This window comes from Macaca mulatta, chromosome 14, assembly GCF_049350105.2.
Source record: "Macaca mulatta isolate MMU2019108-1 chromosome 14, T2T-MMU8v2.0, whole genome shotgun sequence".
In the NCBI taxonomy this organism is placed as follows: domain Eukaryota; kingdom Metazoa; phylum Chordata; class Mammalia; order Primates; family Cercopithecidae; genus Macaca; species Macaca mulatta.
Window position 1 is genome coordinate 10,582,770 of NC_133419.1, and position 18,760 is coordinate 10,601,529.

An 18,760-nucleotide genomic window follows, 5' to 3' on the forward strand; every position below is an offset into this window, starting at 1 on the left:
TTCACTCCCCCGACCCAAATTCAATCCTTGAGAATCATCTGCCCTCTGGTGGCCAAAGGGAGACACACTGCTGATTCCTGTGCCTGGTATCACCTCTAATGCCAGGGTCTGGAAAGCAGGGAAAAGAGAGAGGAAGCAGTTGGTGGTCGGTGTTCCAGCAGTCTCTCCCTGGTCCACGCTCTCGTCTAAATAGACTCCATCTTCTCCAAGCTTCTCACTCTAGCTCTAACCCCTGCCTCACCCTTGCCCTTGGATCTTCAGCCCCGACCCCTACCCTAACTATCCTTTTCTCTTCCTCGCTAGCTTTGCACAAGGCTGCTGAGCTTGTCTCCCTGCCTAGACTCCCTCCAACCTACTGCACCAGACATGTCAGAATAATCTTCCCAAAGTCCAGCTCCAATAACATCTCTGCTCTGTTAGAAAGCTATCACCAGCTCCCTCACAGGTTATAGGCAGGGCTGGCTTCATTGACCCATGACCCATGCAGTCACACAGAGCCCTGTGCTTAGGAGGGCCCTGAGCTTGGATTAATGTTCTGCTGTCACCATCTTGATTTTTTTTTTTTTTTTTTTTAAAGACTGGATCTCGCTCTGTAGCCCAGGCTGGAGTGCAGTGGTGTGATCTCAGCTCACTGCAACCTCCACCTCCCAGGTTCAAGTGATTTTCATGCTTCAGCCTCCTGAATAGCTGGGATTATAGGTGACCACCACCACGCCTGGCTAATTTTTTATGTTTTTAGTAAAAACAGGGTTTTACTATGTTGGCCAGGCTGGTCTCGAACTCCCAACCTCAAGTGATCCACCTGCCTCGGCCTCCCAAACTGCTGGGATTACAGGCATGAGCCACCATGCCCGGCCCACCATCTTGAAATTTTTGACCAAAAGGGCCATGCATTTCCATTTTGCACTGTGCCCCACAAATTACGTAGCTGGTCCTGGCTGTAGGAAAAGCCTTTAACCTGCTTTCAAAACTTTGCTCAATCTGGCCTCACATTACCTTGCAATAACCTCTCTAACTATCACTGATCACACTTCTCCCTAACTCCCACCCTGCTGCCAATCTCTCTTCCTTCCATGCCTTTGTTCAAGCTGATAGATGATTGCCCGTCACCCACCTCAGCTTCCAGAACCGCTTCAAGATCCAGTTCAAATTTCACCTACTCAAATCCATGAGCCCTCCCAGTTCTCCTCAAAGATGAATTACTGCCACACATTTACCCCCTCTCTAAATCTGCAAATTCATTCATTCATTCAGTAAATCCCTATTGAGCACCTACTATGTGCAAGGCATTGTTTTAGGCTTTTAGGTAGATCAGTGAACAAAATAAAGATCTCTGCCTGCCAGGTGTGGTGGCTCACGCCTGTAATCCCAGCACTTTGTAGGAGGCCGAGGTGGGTGGATCATGTGAGGTCAGGAGTTCGAGACCAGCCTGGCCAACATGGTGAAACCCCATCTCTACTAAAAAAAAAAAAAAAATACAAAAAATTAGCCAGGCATGGTGGCGGGCGCCTGTAATCCCAGCTACTTGGGAGGTTGAGGCAGGAGAATCGCTTGAAACTGGGAGGCAGCAGTTGCAGTGAACCGAGATCACAGCAAAAAAACTCTGCCCTCTGGGAGCTTACTTTTCATTTTGAGGAAGACACACAACAAACAAAAGAGTCAGTATTAAGTGACATCAGAAAAAAACAGAGCCAGCTAAGGGGGGGGGGTCAGGAGTACAGGGGTGAGAGGGTGGAAGACAAACTGCAGTACTGAGGGGGTTCATGAAACCCTCACTTGAGTAAAAACTTGAAGGAGACCGGGTGTGGTGACTCACACCTGTAATCGCAGCACTTTGGGAGGCTAAGAAAAAAAAAAAAAAAAAAGACGTGAAGGAGGTGAAGGCATGAGCTCTGCAGACATCTAGGGGAAGAGCAACCCAGGCAGAGGAGCGTACCTGTCCTGTTTGAAGATCAAGGGGCCAATGATCCTGGAGCAGAGTGAGTGAGGAGGTGTGTGGCGATGGGAACCAGGCCTGGTGGGCTACCGTCGTGGTTTTCCCTGGGAGTGGGATGAGTTGCCGCCGGAGTGACATGATCTCACTGGCTGCTGGGTTGGGAACTGAGTGAAAGGGCATGACAGAAGCAGACCCGGGGGACTAGCAAGGAGGCTTTTACGACAATTCGAGGGAGAGATGCCAGTGGCTTGGGGCCAGGCAGCAGCAGTGGAAGTAGTGAGAATTGATCAGATTTGGGACGTATTTGAAAGGTGCAGCCAACAGGCTTTCGGATGGGTTGGGGTTATGAGAGAGAGGGGTTAAAGATGATTGGCCGGGCGCGGTGGCTCAAGACTGTAATCCCAGCACTTTGGGAGGCCGAGACGGGCGGATCACGAGGTCAGGAGATCGAGACCATCCTGGCTAATATGGTGAAACCCCGTTTCTACTAAAAATACAAAAAACTAGCCGGGCGAGGTGGTGGGCGCCTGTAGTCCCAGCTACTCGGGAGGCTGAGGCAGGAGAATGGTGTAAACCCGGGAGGCGGAGCTTGCAGTGAGCTGAGATCCGGCCACTGCACTCCAGCCTGGGCGACAAAGCGAGACTCCGTCTCAAAAAAAAAAAAAAAAAAAAAAAAAAGATGATTGTAGGCTTTCCCACCTGAACAGCTGAAAACACACACACAGAGTACAACTGCCGGGAGGTGTTGGCATTCAGCGGGCCCTTCGGGGTGACAGACTTTCCATCCTAGAACCACATTTGTCCTGAGAATGAGGGTGTTCTCTCTAGGGGAGAAAAGGACTGAGCAGATTTGGTGGCATGATGGCTCTGGGCTGAGGCACCTGGCTTCAGGGAGGTAGGAAGGCAGACACCCCAGGAGGTGTTGCAGCCCCTTCCCTGTCGCTGCACCTGCAAGCAGCCTCAGTAGGGTGCCCCCCTCCCAAGAGACTCCGGTGGCAGAGAGGGTCTGCAAGCCCATTAGAGACCCTCTCCCATCCCAGCCCCCATCTTCTACCACACCTTAGGGGTGTGCAGGATTTTACAGTTTAAAAAGGCCCCCAAATGCAGAGTCTCATTTGAGCCACACAGCAGCTCAGCTGTGTGTGGGGTGGAGGTGGGGGTGACTACCACATTTTCTGCAGAGAAACAGGAAGCTCAGATTGCAGGAGCATCTGTTGGAAAGCCTCAGGGCCTGGACCAGACCAGTTCCACCACTGGGGTGTGGCAGGGGCCCAGCCAGTGTCCCCCGTTCCCATTCACACTCCCACATGCTCCAGTTTCTCTTCAAGGAGGGCAGGGGCAACTGTTCCCTTGTCTCAGACTAGCTTTGTCCACAAGAAAGAGAGGATTACCAGCATTGTGATATAAAAAGACAGATATCAGCCAGGTGCGGTGGCTCACACTTGTAATCCCAGCACTTTGGGAGGCCAAGGCAAGTGGATCACCTGAGGTCAGGAATTCAAGACCAGCCTGGCCAACATGGTGAAACCCCATCTCTACTAAAAATACAAAAAATTAACTGGGCATGGTGGTGGCAAGCACCTGTAATCCCAGCTACTCGGGAGGCTGAGGCCGGAGAATTGCTTGAACCCTGGAGGCAGAGGTTGCAGTGTGCCGAGATCATGCCGTTGCACTCCAGCCTGGGCCTCAAGAGCGAGACCTTGTCTCAAAAAAAAAAAAAAAAAAAAAAAAAAAACCGCCGGGCGTGGGTGGCTCACACCTGTAATCCCATAACTATGGGAGGCCGAGGCAGGAGTTATCACGAGCTCAGGAGTTCGAGACCAGTCTGGCCAAGAGAACAGCCTGGCCAATGTGATGAAACCTCGTCTCTACTAAAAATACAAAACTTAGCTGGGCATGGTGGTGGGTGCCTGTAATCCCAGCTACTCAGGAGGTTGAAACAGGAGAATCATTGGAACCTGGGAGGTGGAGGTTGCAGTGAGCCAAAGATCATGCCATTGCACTCCAGCGTGGGCGACAGAGCAAGATTCCGACTCAAAAGAAAAAAAAAAAAAGGCATATATATCTGGTCTTCATTCGGGGTTTCTGGCCCAGAACTAAAACTCCTGGAATTTCCTGAGTGATGGGGAGAGAGGAGCATCTTTTGTTATTCATAATGAATCTCTTTTCACCACACCTGAGTTCACACCAATGAGATGACTTTTGGAGGATGGGGCTGGTGGCCAGAGAAACCAACCACGTGATTAGGGGATTGCAACTTTCATCCCTACCCCAGACCTCGGGGAGGGAAGAGGGGCTGCAGATTGAACCAGTGGCCAATGATTTAATCAATCGTGCCTAATGAAGCCTCCATCAAAACCCTAACTAATGGGGTTTGGGAGGTTCCAGGTCAGTGACAGCACCCACATGCCAGGAGGGGGTGGCTCAATCCAACTCCACTAGGACAGAAGCTCCTGTGCTTGGAACGGTTCTGAACATCACCCTCAGTAGCTCATCACCTGTTTGTCTATATCCTGTGTGACATCCTTTATAAACCATTTTGAAGTTCCCACAACCCCCTCCTTAGGTTTGATAATTTGCTGTAATGGCTCACAAAAATCAGGGAACGTAAGTAAATGTAAGTAAACCTAAGTAAATGTTTCCCTAATTTTTTTTTTTTTTTTTTTTTTTTGAGACAAGGTCTCATTCTGTCACCCAGGCTGGAGGGCAGTGGAGTGATCTCTGCTCACTGCAACTTCCACCTCCTGAGTTCAAGTGATTCTCGTGCCTCAGCTTCCCGAGTAGCTGGGATTACAGGCACCCGCAACCACGCCCAGCTAATTGTTGTATTTTCAGTAGAGATGGGGTTTTGCCATGTTGGCCAGGCTGGTCTCCAACTCCCGATCTCAAGCGATCCACCCACCTCGGCCTCCCACAGTGCTGGGATTACAGGCCTGAGTCACCACGCCCGGCCTATTTCCCTGATTTTTGTGAGCCATTACAGCAAATTATCAAACCTAAGGAGGGGGTTGTGGGAACTTCCAAATTTGGGCTGGTCAGAAGTGCAGGTGACAAGCTGGGACCTAGAACTGGTATCTAAAGCAGGGGCAGTCTGCTGGGACTGAGCCCTTCGAAGACCTGTGGGGTCCGGGCTAACTCTGGGTAGTGAGTGTCAGAACTGAATTTTAGGACAGCCGGCTGGTGTCTGGAGAGGTGGAGAATTGGTGTGGGCGCCCCCCTCCCCACTAACATTGGTGTCAAAAGTACTGGGAATGTAGAACGTTTTTCCTTGTTAGGTATCCCAAAAGATCTTCCACACCTGGATCCCAAGGAAGGCAGCAGGAGGTGGCTGGCTTCAGAGAGCCAAGGAGGACTGGGAAGTCAGGGAATGGGTGTGTGGCTCAGCAGTCGGGCTTTTTCCCCAACCTCTTCAACTAAACGCATGGTTGGGCTTCAGCACCACATGGATGAAGGTGCCACCACCAGCCCTGAGAGTCACCGACATTTGTGCAGAGCTTCCCCAGTGTTGCACCAGGATGCAGCACCGGGGTCAGGGACTCCAAGCCAGTGTGGAGTAGGAAAGCCCTGGGCAATCCGTCAGTAAGGTCCTTCCAGCCTGGGCTGGAGTCACATCCTCAGCCCCACTTTCTCCAACTCTTTCTTGGAAGCCCAGAGGTGCCACACGCAGTTGCTGGCCACACACACTCACATAGTCCCCAGGGTCCTGGCTGAGGCTGGGGAGACCCCTATTGGCCACAATGTGGGGATGAAGCTCCCACCCACAGTCACTGTAGCAACCACCCTGTGCTGAGAACCACACTCCAGGGACTAGCACGCACTAGAAAAATGTCACACAGGAATACACACCCAGAGGGCACTCGAGAAACATTTATTGAGCACCTACTATGTGCCAGGCCCCAGGCAGGACACTTGGAAAACCAAGTCAATACAACCTGGTCCCTGCCGAGGAGCTCACAGTCTAGAGGGCTAAGCCATTAATCACAGAACAGCAAAGGTGCATTTAGCTTCACAATTTTACAACAAACGTTTACATACGTTTTCTCAAGTGTAAACACCCAGCAACACAGTCATGTTGTTTTAAAAGCACATTGGCAGAAATGTAAACACAAGTCACAGGATTGAAAGGATGGGAGAAAACCATTTGCAGTATTTGAGATTGCAGAACCAGATTTTTAGCATTATTTATTCTTTCCTATCAGGTAGGATCCAAGTTTTGCCAATCTGCGGATCATGGTGTTTGAGACACGGGAGTTCCGTGGCCTGCCTGCCGTCATGCAGTGGGGGAGCCACCCTAGATACAAAGCATCCTGAAGCCTTGGCCACTGCCTTCTGTCCACCACACCTCACTGTCTTTTAATGTCCCCTAGACAAAGACCCTGTACATTTTTAGGCTCCTCCTGAGCTTGTCAGATGGGGAGAAGGGACCATGTCTCAGGAGCCCACCAAGCCATGAGATCCCTCATATCTGGCTTGGCACATGGTGACACCCCATCAGGCGAGCATGCAGCACACGCTACCCAGGCCCAGATCCTGCCTGCCTGAGATGAACTTCCTGGTTAGTCTCAAAATCTGGCAGCATTGGCCGGGCACGGTGGGTGGCTCATACCTGTAATCCCAGCACTTTGGGAGGCCAAGGTGGGTGGATCACTTGAGGTCAGGAGTTCGAGACCAGCCTGGCCAACATGGCGAAACCCTGTCTCTACCAAAAAATACAAAAATTAGCCAGGCGTGGTGGCGCACGCCTGTAATCCCAGCTACTTGGGAGGCTGAGGCAGGAGAATTGCTTGAACCTGACAGGCGGAGGTTGCAGTGAGCTGAGATTGCGCCACTGCACTCCAGCCTGGCGACAGAGCAAGACTCCATCACACACACACACACACACACAAAAGTGGCAGTTTCAGTGTCCTACAGGAATAGGTACCCTCCAAGTCTCACCTGTGCCCCCACTTCTCCTGTGTGCACATTTGTCAGCAGGTGCAGAGGTGTACAGTCCCGCTTATCACAACTGCTCTAAACAGGACAGTGCAGCTGGGGTTTGAGAGGGGGCTGCCTGTGTGCTCCATCGCGCCAAAGGGAAAACCGCACACAGATCTGGCACCTGTTGGTTTAGTTTATGAAGGTAAGGAATCCGGTGAAGAGACCCAAAGTGGCCTCCTCGTGGTCCAGGGAATAGGGGAAACCAGCAAGCGTTTGGGTTTAATTAGGCCAAGGGTTGGGTGGGATGAAGGTGGAAGCTGAGGGTGCAGGCCTGCAGGGCTGGAGAAGGCGGGGCTGAGTTGAGGACCCCTGTGCCCGCCTCACCATCACAGGGAAAGGGAGGAGAGGCATCTTGCCACCTGTAAGCTGGCTCTGCCATTTCACTTTAGAAAGCTCAGGATAAGCGGGGCGCGGTGGCTCACGCCTGTAATCCCAGCACTTTGGGAGGCTGAGGCGGGTGGATCGCCTGAGGTCAGGAGTTTGAGGCCAGCCTGGCCAACATAGTGAAACTCTATCTCTGCTAAAAATACAAAAAAATTAGCTGGGCATGGTGGTGGGTGCCTGTAATCCCAGCTACTAGGGAGTAGGGAGGCTGAGGCAGGAGAATTACTTGGAACCCAGGAGGCGGAGGTTGCAGTGAGCTGAGATCATGCCACTGCACTCCAGCCTGGGCAACAAGAATGAAATTGTCTCAAAAAAAAAAAAAAAAAAAAAAAAAAAAGAAGAAGAAAAGAAAAAGCAAGCAAGCAAGCTCAGGCTAATTCCCATCTCCCTGGTTGTGAGCACCCCTGGGCTTCTACAGTGACCTCTTCTGGGCAGAGGCCTACCAGGTGAGCCAGAAGGTACAATGTTGAAGAAAATAGTTTCTGACCCCATTTCCAGAGCACAGAGGAGGCGAGGGGGTGAGATGCCCACAGGTGACTGACAGCACAAGTCAGCCTTCGTCCCTGGGCTCCACAGAGGCCTGCCCTGGTGCTGTCCCACCTTCGGGAGAGGTGGCTCCCCGGCTCCCCCTAAGACCATCTTCCAACCCTCCTGCCCCTCAAGGTTGCTCTAGGCAGCCAGGTATCCTGCTAGCAAACCCCTTTCCCCAATGATGGCCCAGACGGAACTCTTAATAAAAAAAAATAATTTATTGTCAACAAAGGTGATATATACAACAGGAAAACAGATGTAAATGAGAACAGGAGTGAATGGGGTGCCCAGGCCCGGCTTCAGGCCTCTGCAGGGGTGGGGCAGGAAGAGGTAATGGAGGCCTCCTGGTTTGGGAGCCTGAACAAGTGGGGAGGGGAGGTGTCCCCCGAGGTAGTGGGACTCAGTTCAAACCCCCTTATGACCACTCTTGTGTAAGGCACTGTGCCAAGGGAGAATGGTGGGGAGCGGGGGGAGGGTGGGAGGAGGTCACGGGGGACAGAGAGGTGGGGGTCAGCGAAGGACTGGGGTAGGTGTTCTCCACAGGCCCAGTGCCCTACTGCACAACAGCCTCAACCACCCTTGCCGACCTCAGGCCTGGCCAGGAACAGACACTTTTCAGTGCCCCGAAATAACAGTGGATGTTGCCCCAGCCCCCTCCTGCCCTGGCACTTGTTTCTACTCTCTCCACCAGATGGGTGAGCCAGGCAGCTCTGAGTTATAAGCCACAGGGGGACGCTGCCTCCTCCCTCCCCCCTCCCTCCCTCCCCAGGAAAGCAAGAATTTACACCCCATTCCCTTTCTCTGGCTTCCCCGCCACAGTGGTGCTGGATTCTGACAGAACCGTGGGCCAGTCTGAGGTGTCACCTGCTCCCACACGCTTGGTGCCCTGGGGGTGCCTGGACCAGTCTTGCAGGAGGCTGACCGCTGGGGGCTCCTCCATCCGCACACGGATAACCTGGAGATCCAGTGTCCCGCGGAGCCCCGGAGGGGGAGCTGGGCAGGGATGAGAGCAGAGAGCAGTCAGAGCCTCCCAGACACCCCACCACGAGGATGCTCCCTGGAAGCTCTGCAAACTGTACCCCCATTTCCAGGGCTTTCATTATGTCCACAGCCCAGTGCCTGGCATGAGGGGAAGTCCAAGGATGGCAGGAAGCTCCACTCCTGGGTGATCAAGGACTGCCACCGGCTAGAAAATGAGGCTCACAGCCTCCCTAGGGATAAGCCACATGAAGCCAGGCAGCCTTCCTCCTGCGTGTATTTCGGCACAGGGTGCCTGGTGCTGCGTGCCTCTCCCCGTAACTCCTACCTGCAGCCAACTCCATTTTATCTCAAACTTACTGGGCATCCTAGCCTAACGCGTTCTGCCTGAGTGGGGCAGAGGTGATGCGGTGGGAACACCCAGAACAAATCTGAGGCATAGCTGTGCCCACCAAGGAGTTCATGAGGGACTACACAGGGTGGAGAAAAGACCCCTGGTGAACTTCCACCAGGCTCTTCATCTCCTGAGTGTCAACACCGACATCACCAAGATCAGGCGTCCACCTTAGCAGTATGGAGAAGGCACTCACTGGCCTCGAGGCAGACGAAAGAGGACTGAGGACTGCCGTGGCTGCACGCAGCCATAAAAACCAAGCATGCAATAGGGATGTGTGCAAAAGTTACGTTACAATAGGGCTGGGCGTGGTGGCTCCTGCTTGTAATCCCAGCACTTTGGGAGGCGAAGGTGAGCAGATCACTTGAGGTCAGGAGTTTGAGACCAGTCTGGCCAACACAGAGAAACCCTTTATCTACTAAAATACAAAGAAATCAGGCAGGCATAGTGGTGCACCCCTCTAATCCCAGCTACTCGGGAGGCTGAGGCGGGAGAATTGCGTGAACCCAGGAGGCAGAGGTTGCAGTGAGCCAAGATCACGCCACTGCACTCCAGCCTGGAAGACAGAGCAAGACTGTCTCAAAAAAAAAAAAAAAAAAAAAGTTACATTACATTGAAAGGCAAAAACAGAAAATGGTGATTTCAACTACTGCACTGTCTATATTGGGAAGGATTCATTTGTGTGTGTTCCTTTTCTACCCTGTTTTTAGAGACACGATTATTTACAATGTGGCAGAGAAAACAGGTACAATTTTGCTGTGCAATGTGCTGGAATTTAAAATGACTTAGTGGCTGCCACGGAATTTTTAACACCTACCAAATTCTATTCTGTGTTCCCAGAAGCTGGTTTGTCTCCCCGATAAACTATATGCTCCCTGAAGGAACACTGAATCCCATTTGTTCATTAATTCGACAATAATTCATTGAGCACTATCTGCCCAAGGCTGTTTGGATTGCCAGGGGTACAGCGGTGAATGGAGCTGCCTAAGTGGCCTTCTGGGACTTCACATTCTAGTTATCAGAGCCAATAAATAGGATAAACAAATAAAAAATGCAGTATGTTATATATGGACAGACGCAAAGTAGCAAAGTACACCAGGGAAAGGAGATAGGATAGCAGAGAGCTGACAGGGGACTGGAGACACAGAGGGAGTGAGGAGCCAGCTGGGCAGACGGGTGAAGAAACAATATTTTGAGCACAGGGAAGAGCAAATGTGGACCCCCTGGTGGAGCACGCTGGCTTCCCCAGGAACAGCAAGGCCAGCGCCTGTGCAGGGAGTGGGGTGTGGGGTAGAGGTCAGGAGCCTGGGGGGAGCACACTGGTCACCATGAAGGCTCTGGCTTTTATCTGGAGTGCAACAGGAGCAGCACAGGAAGGCCGGGAGTAGAGGAGTGACTGGATCTGACTTGTGTTCTCAGTAGGGACACTCTGGCTGCTACAGGAGAGCAGAGGATAGCGGGCAAAGCTCAGCAGCCAGGAGACCTGGCTTAGCTTTGTTACAGGAACCAGGTGAGAGCAGGCCCCGACTAGGGCAGTGGCAGTGGATGTGGTGACAGCAGTGTGAGCTCTGAACTTGTTTTGGAGGATCGACTGCTGGACAGATGCTGGGTTGGACAAAGAAGAGGATGACTGTGTGGGTGTGGCCACAGCAAACTGAAGCCTGGGGCTGCCTGTTCACTGGGAAAGGGAAGATTGTGGAGTCTGTGGGTGGGGTGCATTGGGGAGACTGGGGGTTCCGTTTCAATGTGCCGAGATTTTTTTTTTTTTTTGAGGCAGAGTCTCACTCTGTCGCCAGGCGGGAGTGCAGTGGCACAATGTGAGAGATCTTTTAGACAACCATGTAGAGACGTCACCTGGGCAACTGGAAAAGAGGATGGAACCAGGAAGGAGCAGCCAAGGTGGGCACTATGAGCACACACATGGCATCGAAAGCTGTGAACCTGGATGAGATCTCCCAGGGAGCGCGTACGGACACTGACCTATGGCTAGGGATACTTAAGCACTTACTCATTCACCAAACACATAAGCTGGGCCTATGCTGTGCCAGGCACTGTTCTGGCTACTGTGCGTATCACAGTGCAGGAAGCAAACACCGTAACCTGCAGACCCTTACATTCTAGAAAGGGAAAGGCAGACAACGGTATGACATGTTCCAACTCTGGGAGCTGAGAAGGAGCGGCAAGAGAAACTGAGAAGGAACAGCTAGTGAGGGAAGAAGAACACCAGGCGAACAGCTGCCTGAAAAGCCAAGGGAAGAAAGCTGTCTCCAGGAAGGAGTGATCGGCTCACTGTAACCGCCAGATCAGAAAGAGAAGGACCGGCCAGGCGCGGTGGCTCACGCTTGTAATCCCAGCACTCTGGGAGGCCGAGGCAGGCGGATCACCTGAATTCAGGAGTTTGAGACTAGCCTGACCAACATGATGAAACCCTGTCTCTACTAAAAATACAAAATTAGCTGGGTGTGGTGGCGCATGCCTGTAATCCCAGCTACTTGGGAGGCTGAGGCAGGAGAATCGCTTGAACCCAGGAAGTGGAGGTTGCAGTGAGCTGAGATCGCACCACTGCACTTCGGCCTGGGCGACAAGAACGAAACTCCATCTCAAAGAAAAAAAAAAAAAAGGACTGCCAGGCACGGTGGCTCATGCCTGTAATCCCAGCACTTTGGGAGATCGAGGCAGGTGGATCACAAGGTCAGGAGTTTGAGACCAGCCTGGCCAACACAGTGAAACCTCGTCTCTACTAAAAATACAAAAATTAGCTGGGCGTGGTGGCAGGCGCCTGTAATCCCAACTACTTGGGAGGCTGAGGCAGGAGAATCATGTGAAACTAGGAGGTGGAGGTTGCAGTGAGCCGAGATCATGCCACTGCACTCCAGCCTGGGCAACAGAGCTAGACTCCGTCTCGGGAAAAAAAAAAAAGAAAGAGAAGGACCAAGAACAGACTATTGAATTTTATGGAAGTCAACGGCGACCTTGCCAAAGGAGCAATTTTCGTGTGGAGTGCTGAGGATGAATTCCAGAGAGATGGGAGGCAGCTGCTACAGAAAACACAGTCCGGCTTTACTGAAAAGGTACAGGGACAAATGAGACAGTGGCTACAGGGACAAGGGGCTAAGAAGGAAGAAATAATAACTTTGTATAGGCTGATAGGGAAGACCCAGGGGGCAGTGTGACAAGGGGGAGGTAGGATGAGCTTTAGTGACGAGGACAGGGGCTAGCTTTTGCTAGGAGCAGTTCAGTTACATGAGCTAGAGAGAAGGCATGGAATTCAGCCTGGGTGCTGGAGGGAAGGGAGTTGGGGGCAGGGGACACTGCTCGAAGGCAAGGTTCTGAGTGGGCAGAGTGGAAATACACCAGGCTGCCAGGTGTAATGGCTCATGCCTGTAATCCCAGCACTTTGGGAGGCTGAGGTGGGCAGATCATTTGAGGTCAGGAGTTCAAGACCAGCCTGGCCATCATGGTGAAACCCCGTCTCTACTAAAAATACAAAAATTAGCCGGGTGTGGTGGCGGGCACCTATAAGGCAGGAGAATCACTTGAACCTGGGAGGCGGAGGTTGCAGTGAGGCTAGATTGCACCATTGCACTCCAGCCTGGGTGACAGAGACTCCGTCTCAAAAATCAAACAAACAAACACCCCTGTGAAACTCACACTCACACTTATGTACACGCATGCTCGCTCTCTCACTCCGCTACCTCCCTGGTCCAGCCTGCAACATAGGATCTGGCCAACGTATCCTAAGCCAGATCCCTAGGTTCTACTCAAACTAACATCAGTGAGGGCCACGCGCGGTGGCTCATTCCTGTAATCCCAGCACTTTGGGAGGCCGAGGAGGGCGGATCACGAGGTCAGGAGATCGAGACCATCCTGGCTAACACGGTGAAACCCCATCTCTACTAAAAATACAAAAAATTAGCCGGGTGTGGTGGTGGGTGCCTGTAGTCCCAGCTACTTGGGAGGCTGAGGCAGGAGAATGGCGTGAACCCGGGAGGTGGAGCTTGCAGTGAGCCGACATCGTGCCACTGCACTCCAGCCTGGGTGACAGAGCAAGACTCCGTCTCAAAAAGAAAAAAAAGAAAGAAAAAGAAAAACCCCAGCGAGACAGAGAGGCTCCTCTTTCCATTACTTGTCAGTGGGTCACTGTGGCCCACCTCCTCTCCTGGCCTGGATACTGTCCCCATCCTTCTCCGGCAAGGTCCTTAGAAAGTTCTAGTCTTCCCGGACCACCTCACATTCACATTCATCAGCTCAGCTAACCTGACCATGGGTGGCCTTTTCCAACTGTTAAATCCATGATTTTTACACCCCTAATGTTTTTTAAAGTGTCAGGATCTTTATTTAAATAAAGTCTTCAGAGAACTTCAATACGTACATAACAACACATAAAGTAGAGACATTCTGGTCGAAGCCTCACAGGTTTCTGAGAAATCTGTCCAAGCTTTGGGTTCGTGAGACCATCTGAAACCACAGGTCCAGAGCCTCTGCTCTGCAAAGAACCGCCACAGGGGCTGTGGTTTTTAAAGATTTACTGCCTCCAGCCTAAACTCCTGGACACAGAGTTTTGGAGGACAAAGGCTGTCTCACTCTCGCCATCTCCCAGGGTGCTTCCCTTGGGCACAGCCTCCAGGAACACTTGTGAATCACTTAGGTCTCTTCTGTGGTTTCCCAAGCATCTCCAGCCTCCATGAAGGCTGCCACTGCTGACAACACCCGACAATCGCCTCTGCCCCTCTCAGATCACTCAAGCAGCCTGCTGAAGCCCCTTCCTCTCAGACTTTGCCCACTCACCCCAAAGAAACCTACAATCTCAGGGATTCTCTTCTCATCTACTCACCACTCCAGATAGGTGGAGTTTGCGCACAGGGTACCCCAGGACTCGAAATGAAGGTTCCCTTTCGAGAATGAAACCAGAAGACCCATTAGACAGTGGAAGAGGTCAGCCATTTAGAGCAGGGATCCACCGGAGAGAACCAGGAGACTCGGGACACGTTCAAGTCCAAGCAGCACACACGGTCTCAGGGAGCCAGGAATGGAATGTGACTCAAGCTGAAACTTGAGACAGTTAAAACTGTGATCTATGTGAAGGGGTGAGGCCTGCCTCGAGATCAGAAAAAGGGGGGCCCAAATTTAGGCAAATAAATAAAAGCAACTACGCACACATGCGAACACACAGGGAGCTCTCTCTGAAGGATACCAACCAAATTAAGAGTATTATAGCAGTGAACACAAAGAAAAACCTTGTGAGGGGTGAGTGGAGTGTCACTAAAGGAGTGTATAATACGCTGACTTTTTTTTGTTGTTGTTGTTTTGTTTTTTGAGACCGTCTAGCTCTGTTGCCCAGGCTGGAGTACAGTGGTACAATCTGACTGGAGTACAATCAGAATTTATTGCAGCCTCAAATTCCTGGGCTCAAGTGATCCTCTTGCCTTAGGCTCTAGCCTTAGTAGGGACTAGAGGTGCACACCAACATGTCCAGTTAATTTTAAAATTTTTCTATAGAGATGGAGTCTCCTTATGTTGCTCAGGTTGGTCTCGGATGCCTAGCCTCAGGCAATCTTCCCACTTTGGCATCATCCCAAAGTGCTGGGAATGACAGGTGTGAGCCACTGTGCCTAGCCAAGGCTTTTTTCTTTATGCAAAAAAGCACACCTGTCATCCCAGAACTTTGGGAGGCCCAGGTTGGAGGATTGCTTGCGCCCAGGAGTTGGAGACCAGCTTGGGCAACACAGGGAAAACCTGTCTCTACAAAAAATTTAAAAATTAGCCTGGTGTGGAGATGCAAGCCTGTGGACCCAGCTACTCAGGAGGCTCTGGCAGGATTGTTTGAGCCTGGGAGTTTGAGGCTGCAGTGAGCTATGATGGCGCCACTGTACTCCAGCCTGGGCAGGGTCTCTATCTCTTTTTTTTTTTTTTTTTTTTGAGACGGAGTCTCGCTCTACCGCCCAGGCTGGAGTGCAGTGGCCGGATCTCAGCTCACTGCAAGCTCCGCCTCCCGGGTTCACGCCATTCTCCTGCCTCAGCCTCCCGAGTAGTTGGGACTACAGGCGCCTGCCACCGCGCCTGGCTAGTTTTTTGTATTTTTTAGTAGAGACGGGGTTTCACCGTGTTAGCCAGGATGGTCTCGATCTCCTGACCTCGTGATCCGCCCGTCTCGGCCTCCCAAAGTGCTGGGATTACAGGCTTGAGCCACCGCGCCCGGCCTTAGGGTCTCTATCTCAAAAAACAAAAACAAAAACAAAAACAAAAGCACATCTGCTTTTTGAGAGCCCTATTCTCAGGAGAGCCTCCAGCCACCTCGTTGGCCATCATCTATGGCTCTAGTTCCAAACACACATTTCAGACAAGTTGGTACAAGGAGACATGCACCCCTGACCCACTCACTTCTTCAAGAAGCATTTCCTGACCGCCTATAAACTATGCTTGGCATGGAGAGGTGAACAGACGACTAGGCTCGGTCTCTGCCCTGCTGGACTACATTCCAGGCTCATCCTAATTCTGTCTGCTGGGTCACGTGTGGTTGGCAGAACGATGCCCCTCACCCCCCACCAGATGTTCATGTTCTAATCCCTGGAACCTGTGAATGTTTTGTTACATGGCAAAGGGGAATGAAGGCTACAGATGAAATTAAGGTTGCTCATCAGCGGACTAAAAAAGAGATTATCCTGGACTATCTGAGTGAGCCCAATATAATCATGAGGGTCCTTGAATGGGGAAGACGCAGATAAGCCGGAACCCAGGGCAGTATCTGAGAAAGACTCTACTAGCCTCTGCTGGCTTTGAAGATGGAAGGAGGCCACAAGCCAAGAAATGCAGGCAGCCTCTAGGAGCTGGGCAAGGCAAGAAAATAGATTTTCCCCTAGAGCTTCCAGGAAAGAACATAGCCCTGCCAACACCTTCGATTTTAGCTCAGTGAGACCCATTTTGGACCTCTGACCTCCAGAATTGTGAAATAAATTTGTGTTTTGTTTTGATTTTAGGGAGGGTCTCATTCTGTCGTCCAGGCTGGAGTGCAGTGGTGTGATTGTAGCTCATTGCAGCCTTGAACTCCTGGGCTGAAATAATCTTCCTGTCTCAGCCTCCCAAGTGGCTGGGACTACCGGCACAAGCCATGTGTGTTGTTTCAAGCCACTACATTTGTGTGATTTGTTACAGCAGCAAATAGGAAACTGACATAAGGATCATGGGGAAGAAGGAACCATTTCTTTGAGAAATGGTTTTCCCTTTTGGAAAAAGGAATGGACATCTGCCTTTCTCTACAAGGTATTTTTGTAAGGGCCAAATAAACTATATGTAACTTCTTTTTTTTTTTTTTTGGAGACAGACTTTCACTCTGTTGCCCAGGCTGCGTGCAGTGGCACAATCTCACTGCAACTTCTACCTCCCAGGTTCAAGCGATTCTCCTGCCTCAGCCTTCCAAGTAACTGGGATTAGAGGTGCCTGCCACCATGCCTGGTGATGTGCCCGCCTCTGCCCACCTCAGCCTCCCAAAGTGCTGGGATTCCAGGCGTGAGCCACCGCGCCTGGCCTTGTATGTAAGCTTCTTAAACTCAGTAGGACACCAAACAACACAAGCACCTACGGCTATTATGAGGCAATTTACTGAGCTGGTGTCCCCTGGAGGTGTCTGTCCACTGCTCATCTCGTCTATTCCCTGGACATCTAACTGAATTGTTGAGTGGCCCCATCTGGGCCTCAGCACCACCAAGGTAAGGTGGGCACCCCTCAGGCTCTAGCTAGAACAAACTGCCTGTATGGAAATCAGTATCAGTCTCCTGGGAAACACTGGCCTTGGTCATTGGAAATCCAATGACCAATTCCAGGAAACAAGGAAACACTAAGAAAAGCCCACCTGGCCAGGTGTGGTGGCTCACACCTGTAATCCTAGCACTTTGGGAGGCTGAGGCAGGTGGATCACCTGAGGTCAGGAGTTTGAGACCAGCCTGGCCAACATGGCAAAACCCTGTCTCTACTAAAAATACAAAATTTAGCCAGGCGTGGTGGCGCACACCTGTAATCTCAGCTACAAGGGAGGGTGAGGCAGGAGAATTGCTTGAACCTGGGAGGCAGAGATTGTAGTGAGCTGGGCTTGCACCACTACACGCCAGCCTGGGCAACAGAGCAAGATTCCGTCTCAAAAAACAAACAAAAAAAGAAAAGCTCAGCTTTCGGGCCAGCCTCCCTCATCATTCAGATCCCCCTGTCCCGGCCCCGTGTCCCAGGAAACCTGGGCACCACCCACCCCTACCCTGGGCTCTGCCACAGAGCAGCCTCGTGGAGGCCCAGCCCAGGAGCGCTGCCTGAGAGGCCTCCACTGTGCTTCCCTCTCAGGAGGGCTCACCTGGAGAGGGGCTCTCTGCCTGGGGAAGGCCTCCTTCTGCCTCTTCCCTGTCTTTGGGTGAGTCCTTGCTGTCTGGGCCCCTGAGCTGGGTGTGGGAGAAGAGCTGCAGGACGAAGCCGGCGGGGAAGCTGCCATCAGTGAAGTGTCGGACCTCGGCTGGTGCTGCGAAAGTCTCTGTGGGTGAGTCTGGCGATGGGGGCTCTGGAAGGGAGGACAGGATTGAACTGTGAGTGAAAAAGCCTCAGGAGCTGCAGGCGCCCTGTGCCCGAGCCCTGCTCCATCCTCACTGACGCGGATCTCCTCAGAGCACCCGCCAGAGCCCATGCCTCCCCCGGGCCTCCCCTTCACCTGGGTCAGGGTCCAGGTTTTTGGTCATAGGTCTGCCTCTTTTCTTTCTGACTGGCTCTTCCCCCAGGGGCTCCTTCCATCTCTGACCACGGGGCTTCTTATTTCCTGGCTCTGTGGCAGGGACAGCTGCAAAAAGAAAAGACCTCATACCCTTTCTAGGAGGCCATCCTCAAACCCTGCCACCCCAGGGGAAGATACTTGCCCAGAACACAGGGCCTGTATTTCACCCTGTCCCCAAACCCCCACCTCCACCGGGGCTCACTGGCTTTTCTGCTGACTAACCAGGAAGCTCGAGTGGACGGAGTCCCCTGGGCCGGCTCCTTTTAGGGAGGGATGGGTTATCCTCAGAGTCAAGGAGAACGACGATTTCGGCTGGCATTCTGGCAGGGTCTGGGTTGGAGTCTGGGTCTGGATGGGCATCCTGGCCTGAGTCTGCAGGGAGCAAGAGCACAATGAGCTTCCAGTGCCCCAACAAATCCGACTTCTCCCTTGGCCCACCCCAGGCCCAACTACCTGAGTTGGGTGGGGACGGCTGCTCAGCTCTCACGTCTTGCAAGAGGGCTACCCCTTCACTCCAGGCCTCCAGGATGTTGCTCTTCTCAGAAGGGCTCAGGTCCAAGGTGTGAGGGTGCTGCTCCAAGATGTGTGTGCGAGCCGTGTCGGCCGAGGGTGCCCGGATCTCAGCGCCACACACCATGCACAGCGCCCGCCCGCTGCCTCCTGGGCTGCTGCCCACCAGGAACTCCTGCTCCCAAGACACTTGCTGCTTGGGCTCCTCACAGCCATCACTGCCTGCCTCCAGTGGGCTGGGTCTAGGTGGTGGGGTCTTCTCCTGTTGGGTCACTGCGAGGGGAGAGGGGAAGGGTGTAATCAC

The 18,760-nt window shown here is 52.3% G+C and overlaps 1 protein-coding gene and 1 long non-coding RNA gene across 5 annotated transcripts in view; one reads left to right on the plus strand and one right to left on the minus strand.

Moving 5' to 3' along the window:
* LOC144334162 (uncharacterized) overlaps positions 1–12,692 on the plus strand; it is a 174,838-nt gene extending 162,146 nt beyond the window's left edge. Inside the window, exon 2 of the long non-coding RNA XR_013403664.1 lies at positions 12,293–12,692. This is a non-coding gene — a long non-coding RNA (uncharacterized LOC144334162). The remainder of the gene's footprint in view (positions 1–12,292) is intronic.
* The window catches only part of SPINDOC (spindlin interactor and repressor of chromatin binding), a 207,207-nt gene continuing 196,474 nt past the window's right edge, over positions 8,028–18,760 (minus strand). Inside the window, exons 2-7 of one of the 4 annotated variants that reach the window (XM_015113748.3) lie at positions 18,400–18,729; positions 18,169–18,318; positions 17,887–18,012; positions 17,539–17,739; positions 14,035–14,092; positions 8,028–8,821 (exon numbers count right to left, since the gene is read on the minus strand). In XM_015113748.3, the coding sequence (XP_014969234.2) occupies positions 8,689–8,821; positions 14,035–14,092; positions 17,539–17,739; positions 17,887–18,012; positions 18,169–18,318; positions 18,400–18,729 (998 nt within the window). In that variant the 3' untranslated portion in view covers positions 8,028–8,688. 4 annotated transcript variants of the gene reach the window in all.